Consider the following 10,095-nt stretch of genomic DNA (forward strand, 5'->3'; position numbering starts at 1 on the left):
AATTTTTTTATTTAAAAAATTTAACTTATTAAATGTGATTTTAATAATAATTTTATATTAAAACCTTTAACAACGTACATGCATGTCAAATTTATATAATCCTCGAGATCACCAGTCAAGTTTTCTCTCAAGTATTAATTTTGGCTTCGACATTAAGTGTGCAAGTTCGCGATATGCATGAAATTTTATTAGTATTAACGTGATTTCGGAATCCAAAAGTTTGAATGTTCTTAGCAAATACTATTCCTTGAAGGGTATTATAGAATGTAATTATATAGGAAATATTGTAGTCATATTCTTATGTGGTAATCTCCACCTTTACTATTGTATATTGCCCTACTCATATATATAGAAAGGGTTGGCTAACCTATTAGGTTAAGCCTCCTAATTATTCTCAACTTGGTATCAGAGCCTCCTAATATTTTCTCTCTTTGCAGCCGGCCCTAATTTTCTCCCCCATGGACTCTCCTCCTGCTGCCGTTGCTCCAAGCTCTCCCTCCACCGGTGATGCATCATCACCGGCCAGCCCTCTTCCTGCTGCTGGCTCTGCCGTTTCTCTGCCTCTTATGGGAACACAATCTTCAATGGTTCCTCTATCAAACACCCACCATGTTGTGTCGTTGAAACTTACGAACACAAACTATCTTTATTGGAGAATGCAGATGAAGCCATATCTCCTTGGTCAAGGTGTTTTTCAGTTTGTTGACGGCTCCTTGCCGTGTCCTCCATCTCATATGATTGATGCTTCGACTGATTCTTCTTCTGCCATCAGCCCCTCTTTTCTTCGTTGGAAGCAACAAGATCAACTTATTTTGAGTGCTCTACTCTCCTCTCTTTCCGTGGATGTGCTGCATCTTGTAGTCGATTGTTCTACTTCGCATTGTGTTTGGCGCACGCTTGAGAAGGCACTTGCCTCTCCATCTAATTCTCGGATCATGCAACTACATGGCTCCTTTCAAGACCTTCGGCAAGGTGATGCATCGGTTAGTATGTATATGCAACAAGCCAAATCGTTATTTGACGAATTGGCTGCTGCTGGCCGCCCAATGTCCCTTGAAGATTTCAATCTCTATGTGTTTCGTGGACTTCGCGGTGAGTTCAAAGACTTGGTAACTAGTCTCATAACCAAGGCTGAACCGCTATCGTATGCTGATCTTCATAGCCATCTCCTTACCCATGAGTTTCTGCACAAGAACTCTTTTCACTCCATGGCTGTCGGTTCATCCTCTTCATCACTGCTGTCTTCTTCTTCTCTGCCGCAGCAGCCACCATTACTGCCAACACCTCCGAATTCTGCTTATTATGCCATGACTAATCACAGCCGAAACAGGGGACGTTCTAGAGGTAATTGGCGCTCAAACACCAACCGATTTCAGGCCCCAAACAGAGGTCACTCCGCTGCAGATTGGAGGCAAAATCAGTGGCAGAACAGGCGCACCTCTGCTGCAGATTTTCGGCCAAATCAGGGGCAGTGGTCTGGACATGTCCGCTGCCAATTATGTTCCACTCCTGGCCATTCAGCTCTTCAATGCTATCAGTTTCGCAGCAGCACACACAGCAGCCCTCTGCTCACCTTGCTGTTGCGAATGATTCTGCTGCAACGACTTGGTTTCCCGACACCCGGCGCGAATCAACATGTGACGCCTGATCTTGCAACTCTAACTGATTCTGCTCCTTATCTTGGTAATGATTTCTTGCATGTTGGTGATGGTAAGGCCCTTGACATATCCCATGTTGGACATACTACTTTATATTCCCCCAAACGCTTGTTTACATTAACTAATGTTCTTCGTGTGCCTCACATTACCAAACCGTTGTTATCTGTTCAGAAATTCTGTCGTGATAATCATGTTTATTTTGAATTTCACGATTCTGTGTTTTATGTGAAGGATCTCGTCACCAAGGAAGTTCTTCTTTCCGGTCGGAGTCATGATGGTCTTTATGTTCTCTCCGAGTCCTCGGCTACGTCAGTTCCTCAAGCTTTTTGGTCTCCTTGCATTTCCGCGACTGCCGACTTGTGGCATCGTCGTTTAGGTCATCCAACTCCTCGCATTCTAAATTGTTAGTTTCTGATAATAAAATTATTTGTACGTCTAAACGATCTTTTACTCAATGTCAAGCATGTCCATTAGGCAAGTCATCCCGTTTGTCATTACGACCGACGGGTCACAAAACTTCTACCCCACTTGAATTAATTTTTAGTGATGTTTGGGGCCCTGCTCCAATGTTTTTCTTCTGATGGTTTTCGTTATTTTGTTATCTTTGTTGATGCGCACACTAAATATATCTGGTATTATCCGCTTGTTGCGAAATCTGATGTATTTTCCACGTTTCAACGTTTTCAGACACTTGTTGAGCGTCAGTTTTCTCTTAAAATTAAATCTGTTCAAACTGATTGGGGTGGTGAATATCGTAAATTAAATACATTTATTCAAACAATTGGTATTCATCATCGATTAATTTGTCCTCATACTCATGAACAAAATGGCACAGTTGAACGTCGTCATAGACATATTGTCGAAACTGGCCTAACCCTCTTAGGACAGTGTAATGCCCCATTGCGTTTTTGGAACTATGCTATGGAATCATCGGTCTATCTTATTAATCGCATGCCTACTCCTGTTCTTCAAAATAAATCTCCTTTTGCGTGTCTGTTTCATCGCACTCCTGATTATAATTTTCTACGCACTTTTGGGTGTCTTTGTTTTCCATTTTTACGTCCATATCATGCTCATAAATTAGATTTTCGGTCTTCTCCTTGTGTGTTTTTAGGCTATAGCTCGTCTCATCTTGGTTATCGGTGTCTTGATTTAGAGTCTGGTCGTGTCTATGTCTCCCGTCATGTTCGTTTTCATGAATGTGTCTTTCCTTTTCAAAAGTCTGAACAGGTAACAACACCCCCGGTTCCCCCCACTCCACCTACCTATCTTCCATCACTGCAACCCCCTTCCTGTTTTCAGCCTCTTCCTTCCCAACTCGGCAAAACACACAACTCACCTTTGCCCCTTGCCGCAACCCCCCAGCTTGCTCCCCTGCCCGTTGATTTAGCCGACCCTGCCTCACCACCCCACACAGCCATACTATCACCACATGCTTGTCTTTCCAATGATTATTGTGCAGGAACAGGTTCTGACTTGCAGGATTCAGTTGCGGCACAACCTCGCACCTCCCCGGCTTCACCTCCTGGTCTGCAACTTTGTGTTGATCTCTCCTCTTATCCTCTTCAGCACATTCCAGGTACAGGTGTTGCTACTCCATGTCCCGCTGCTCCTAAACACCCCATGGTTCTTCGTCCGAGACAACCCAAGACAGCGCTGATCACCACCACGGCAGCCACCTCTGCTGCTTCCTTCAGTCGGGTAACTTCTCCTCCCTCGCATGAGCCACTTATTTTTCCTGATGCTAACAGATATGAGGCGTGGCATAATGCTATGCGAGAGGAAATTCAGGCCTTACGCGCAAACAGAACATGGACTTTAGTGCCATTTCATCCGTCCATGAATGTTGTTGGTAGCCGTTGGGTCTACAAAATTAAACGCAAATCTGATGGTAGCATTGAGAGGTATAAGGCGCGCCTGGTTGCTAGGGGCTTCACTCAGCAAGAAGGTATTGATTACTCAGAAACTTTTAGTCCTGTTATCAAACAGGCAACAGTCCGCTTAGTGTTCTCCATTGCAGTTTCGAGTGGTTGGAAAATTCATCAGCTTGACATTCATAATGCATTTCTAAATGGAGTCCTTGATGAAGAGGTTTACATGAAACAACCTCCAGGTTTTGTTGATTCTGCACTCCCAGGTCATGTATGTCGATTGCATAAATCTCTATATGGGTTAAAACAGGCTCCGCGGGCTTGGTACACTCGTCTGAATGATTTTCTATTATCCATTGGTTTCCGTGCTTCTAAAGTGGATACCTCATTGTTTATCTCCTCGGTTGGTAGTGATATTTGTTATCTTTTGGTTTATGTTGATGATATTCTGCTTACGGGTAATAATGGAACTCTGCTACAACGACTCATTCAGCTACTGAGCTCAGAATTTAAACTTCGGGATTTGGGTGATGTTCATTATTTCTTGGGTATTGAAGTGCAGTGTACTGGTCTGGGACTTATGCTTTGTCAATATAAATATACACTTGATATCCTCACACGAGCTGGTATGTTATCCTGTAAACCAGTTGATACTCCTATTTCGGCATCCAAAGCCACCATTATGCCGGATCCATTGTTTTCTGATGCTACTCGTTTTCGGCAACTTGTTGGTGCTCTCCAATATCTCACTTTCACACGCCCGGATATTTGCTTTGCTGTTAACCGGGTCTGTCAATTTATGCATGCTCCTACAGAATCCCATTGGGCTGCCGTGAAACGCATCTTGCGTTATCTCCGTGGTACGACATCACATGGTTTACATATTACTTGCAGCTCTTCCTTTGCTTTACACGGTTTTACAGATGCAGATTGGGCAGGTAGTATTGAGGATAGAAAGTCTACAGGTGGTTATCTTGTGGTCTTTGGTCAGACGCCAATTTCATGGAAATCGAGTAAGCAACGCACTGTTGCTCGTTCTTCGACAGAAGCTGAGTACAAAGCCTTAGCCGATGGCACGGCTGAAGTTATCTGGCTTCAGTACTTGTTAACGGATCTTCAGATTCCGACTCCTTCTGCCCCTATTATCTGGTGTGACAACCTTGGTGCCACGTATTTGTCCGCAAACCCTATATTTCATGCTCGCACAAAACATATTGAGATTGATTATCATTTTGTCCGAGATAGAGTTGCGAAGAAGGAGATTCAGATTCGTTTTATTTCCTCTCAGGATCAACTTGCCGATGTCTTCACTAAGCCACTTCCTGCTGCTTCATTTACTGCTTTTAGATTCAAGCTTCGGGTTGATCCACCACCCTCAGCTTGAGGGGGCGTATTATAGAATGTAATTATATAGGAAATATTGTAGTCATATTCTTATGTGGTAATCTCCACCTTTACTATTGTATATTGCCCTACTCATATATATAGAAAGGGTTGGCTAACCTATTAGGTTAAGCCTCCTAATTATTCTCAACTAAGGGCAAAAGAAAACACCAAAGAATGCAATTAATTTAATACTTAAAGATTTCGAAAGTATTTTTGTATCTATCCTAGAAAACCAATTTAGATTTAGTTTCCAACAAAGCAGTCTTCGATTTGATTCTCTACGGTCTTTGATACCGTAAGTTAGCGTCTTCTTCTTTGAGACCTCAAACCCTATCCTTCTGTGAGGCTGCTGGGAACAATATTTTGACCATCGCGTTTCCTTTTGTCTTGAAAAAATTAAGAAACAATTTTCATGCATGGAAACTTCATGCTTGTGTGATATGTGGTGATGAAACAAACAGCCAGGTACTGAATATTCAGGTATAATTATTCCTTGACATGGAATTGGACTGGAAATTCAAATGATGCTGTCACCGGAAGGATGTACTTGCATAAAAAGCTTTTGGACAAATGCATAGTATCATATCTAAAACTTTTCCAAACCATGGGGCACATGATCTCTCAAAGCAGATGGGTATATCTGAAAATAATACAAATTTATTCGTGAAACCTTATCTAATAAATTAGATTTTGAGCTTGACTAGTTATTTAGTATTATATTAAAAAATTTATAAGAAAGTTTTTAATGTTCAAAACACTAAGAATTTATAAAGTATTTAACCTCTTAACCTCTTATTCATCGGCATTCCATACGTTTGAATATTTATGTTGTTTCTGGGTTTATAATTAAATATTTTTTATATTTTTAAATTTTTTCAGTGTTTGTTCTGTATATTTTTAAGAAAATATTTTTATTTTTATGTTTTTTTTTTTGTTGAATCTGTTTTGGTTTAGGTCTTTGTTTTGGTTTGTTTTTGGGTTAACCCTACCAGGTCATAACCGAGTCAGTTATTAGGTCTTATTTGTTTTTGTTAAGGGTTTTTTTTTTTATTTAAGAGTTTGATTGACAAACACCTCTTAATCCATCGGTGATTATTTTATCGATAAATTCAGAAATTATCAATAAACAAAATTTGTTTCAGTGGCGTTTTCCTTATTCATGCAATTAGAAAAAGAAATGCTAGTTAACTAGAAAGAATAATATATATATGTTGCAAGACTTGCAGTTGAGACAACACGTGAATTGTAGTTTAGAATGATTAGGTGATGCAACTTAGTGGCATGATTGATAGAAATCCCATTGGATTGAAAATATTTCTTGATTAGATTGATGCACTTTCTTGTTAATCAAGCACTTTGAAATCATATGCTTTGATTCAAACCCTAAATAATGAATCAAATGTCCGACTTCAAACTATATGAATTTCAATTCGTAAAAGGCGACGGTCTCATACAATAGAAAAACTAATATTAAAAAATTAATTGAAGCGGCTATGTCTTGCCAAAAAAAATAATTCAAAATTAGTTTGCTAGTTCAAGCAATAACCTAAATTAATATTCAAAAACATTTTATACTAATATAGACTCCCTACTGTTGATTCAAATACAATTGATAGTTTTTCATTCTATGTTTGTCAAAGAATCATCTTCACATCCCTCGTAAGATCATTGTTTCTATAGTAATTTTCTTCAAGCTAACTATGTATATATTTTCTTCATTGTGTTCTGATATATATGGAACAAACTGTACATAATAAGGAAGCTTTATTAATCACAGTTGTTATTAAATAGAGTGTAATATAAAATTATTTTTGGGAACATATATAAAAAAAATAAATTATTGGATTGAATTGGTTTTTTGTTATAATATTATAATATTATTAACCAAGCGATCATATATTTAAATATTATTTTTTTTATTTTAATTAATAAAAATTAATAATAATATAATGTGTGTTTATATAAATTTTAAACCTAAAAAATTATTAAGTTGAATTGATGTTTTATTAAAAAAACATGCAGTTATGATCCTATCAAGACAATTGAAGACTTTGCTTAAGATTAATTATTGTTTTCGATCCATTGAAATCACCTTTTATGCACGGTGTGTATGGAAGTTCAGAAAATGTTGAATAGACGCAAACAAAATGAAGCTTGGAAGGTGACGATGTAATGAAAAGTCGAAATGAGCAAATTGATAATCACACGCACATTCTAAGTGTGATAATCCAATTAATTTTCCTTGAATGCAATATTATATTCATGGGTTTTGTTTGATCGGTCATCGGCTAAGACACGTATCACGAAGCTTGGTCCTTTGTTCTTTCACCCACAAAGCTATTAAAAATCTGAGTTCATATCCCTTTGTCCAAAAGCAATGTCCTTTTTCTGACATGAATTCGTCTGTCCCTTTGGTTATAACTTTCGCAAAATCCCAATTTGATGTTAACAGGAGTTGTTTCTTCAAAAATAGATGCTTGAAGTCTTTAACCAAAAGAAAGCATTAAACTAAACCTTAATGGCCATTAGGAATCAAATTGGGGGAAATAACATGTTCAAATCCAACCAGTTGCACTAATGATCTTCATCAACTAACTTTTAGTGCCAGCAAAATACCTACCATTCTAATTTTAGTGTCTGCTTTCTTTGATTTGAGAATTTGGAATGTTCAATTGTACCCTTGGACCCAATTTGTAAGTGGTCCAACTTGAACCGTGTCAGCTAAGAACTGTTTGTGATAAGTACAGACAAGTAGGATCCATTCAAAATTGTTCCCGGCCCATCCAGGAAACTACAGAATGGTCAAATTTGGGGGAGTAAAGTCTTGGGAATTTGTTAAAAATTCCGAGCACCATGAAGGGTTAGAAGTCTATAAATACCTCAGCATCCCCCTTTGGCAGATTGCAGGGTTACAACACTTAAACTACATTTGAGTATACTAGCAGTCTCTCATCAAGCTCCCAGAAAGCTTACAATAAACCTCTTCAACTCTTCCACTTACTAGGTCTCTTGATTCCCTCATTACATTTTCAGCATTTGTTTTTTAATATGGCTAACATGCAAACTCCAAGATCTCCCTTTCAACCTCCAACTCGTGGAAACCAGATCACTGTTCTTAGCATCGATGGAGGTGGAATAAGAGGCATTATACCAGGAACTATCCTTGCCTTTTTAGAGTCTGAGCTTCAGGTAGAAAAGAAAACGGGCTCTTTTAGCACGTATACTAATGCATGTCAAATAGACATGCAAGATCTTGCGTGCTTTTGTGTTTTCGGGTACATGATCATATATAATAAAAACAATTAAGTTGAATGCGTGACGTAAGTTTAACACTAGAGAGTTTTACATGCATCAATGTGTGTGTATATAGAACTGTGATGTTCGTTTATTTTCACACACTTAGAGTTTTATCTCCTGTTTGTATCACTGATTAGCTTTTCTATTCAAATTTACAGATGCTGGATGGTGCAGATGCAAGGCTTGCGGATTACTTTGATGTGATTTCAGGGACTAGCACTGGCGGCCTCGTGACGGCTATGCTAGCTGCACGGAATAAGAAAAACCGCCCTTTGTTTGCTGCTAAAGACATCAATGACTTCTACCTTGAGAACTGCCCTAAAATATTTCCTCAAGACAGGTGACAAGTAATTCTGATGATGAATTATTGCATTACAAATGATTTTTATCCATGAAGATACTAATTTAAGTACTGTCTGCCAATAGCTCTAAATTTGCCTCGGCTGCAAATCTGGTAAAGACTCTGAGAGGACCAAAGTATGATGGAAAATTCTTGCATAGTATTGTCAAGGAAAAGTTAGGAGATACATGGTTGCACCAGACATTGACAAATATTGTGATCCCTACTTTTGACATCAAGCGCCTCCAGCCAACTATCTTTTCTACCTATAATGTGAAGAATAACCCATCAACGGATGCCCTTTTGTCTGATATCTGCATTGGAACTTCAGCTGCCCCGACTTATCTCCCTGCCCATTATTTTGAAACCAAAGATGCATCGGGCAAAGTTAGAGATTTCAATCTTATTGATGGTGGTGTGGCAGCAAACAATCCAGTATGTTTATGATTTGTCAATCTTCAAACACTTCTTGAGCTTCTATTAATAAAGAATCTTATATCATTCCTTTCGTTTGTAATTTGATCAGACTTTAGTTGCCATCAGTGAAGTTTCAAAAGCAATCAATCGGGAGGGACCTGACTCCTACCGCATGAACCCGATGGAATATGGTCGATTTCTAGTCCTGTCCCTGGGCACTGGTACAGCAAAATCAGAAGAAAAGTATGATGCAGAAGAAGCAGCTAAATGGGGTCTCTTGGGATGGTTGACTAGTGATCATTCTACTCCATTAGTAGATGTTTTCACACAAGCTAGTGCTGACATGGTTGATTTTCATATTTCCACTGTTTTTCAAGCCCTTAACTCTGAGGAAAATTATCTTCGAATTCAGGTGCTTATTTATCATGTTATCCAATATATATATTTATTCATGAAGCTAAGTGGGGAAATCTAACCTTATAATACTTGTGAAAACTCAATCAATGCAGGATGACACATTGACCGGAACGCTTTCATCTGTGGATGTTGCCACGAAAGAGAACTTGGAGAATCTTGTGAAAGTGGGCGAGGAATTGTTGAAGAAGCCAGTTTCAAGGGTGAATTTGGCTACTGGAGTCTTTGAACCTGTCAATAAGATGACTAATGAAGAGGCTCTCAGAAAGTATAAATGAATGAATAATAGTCTTTGTTTCATCTTGATTATTCTTTTATTTATTTATTTATTAAGTTTTTGTTTTGTTGGTGCAGGTTGGCTAAATTACTCTCGAGGGAGAAGCATCTTCGTGAGGCTAAGTCAGCTGTTGGAAATTAAAGCTACTGCTAAAAAATGGAAGAAATAATTTGACTGATCATTTGTTGTTTTATTATTGAAAAATAAATTATTAGATGCAAATAAAATTTGGAAGAAATAATTTTTTACTTTGTAAGATAGTCTTCGAATAAAGATGCTATGCACAAAGCATCCTAGATTTGTAATATTATGTAATTTTTTTATTTTTTATTTTTGAAACATATGCAATGTAAATGTTTCATACCTTGAATATTGAATCATAGAATTCAACCAGACTTAAATGTTTTCGTTTCCCAGCAAAAGCTGAAATTCATT

General features: G+C 38.2%; 1 protein-coding gene across 1 annotated transcript; it reads left to right on the forward strand.

The window, feature by feature from the left end:
- The first annotated feature begins 7,830 nt into the window (after positions 1–7,830).
- LOC118039390 (patatin-like protein 2) lies at positions 7,831–10,095 on the forward strand. The gene is made up of 6 exons (XM_035046081.2): positions 7,831–8,104; positions 8,371–8,552; positions 8,639–8,987; positions 9,079–9,381; positions 9,479–9,651; positions 9,738–10,095. Exons 1-6 carry the CDS (start codon positions 7,964–7,966, stop codon positions 9,799–9,801), a joined length of 1,212 nt encoding a protein of 403 aa, XP_034901972.1. The 5' UTR covers positions 7,831–7,963; the 3' UTR covers positions 9,802–10,095.

This window comes from Populus alba, chromosome 17 (assembly GCF_005239225.2).
Source record: "Populus alba chromosome 17, ASM523922v2, whole genome shotgun sequence".
NCBI classification, from domain to species: Eukaryota; Viridiplantae; Streptophyta; class Magnoliopsida; order Malpighiales; family Salicaceae; genus Populus; species Populus alba.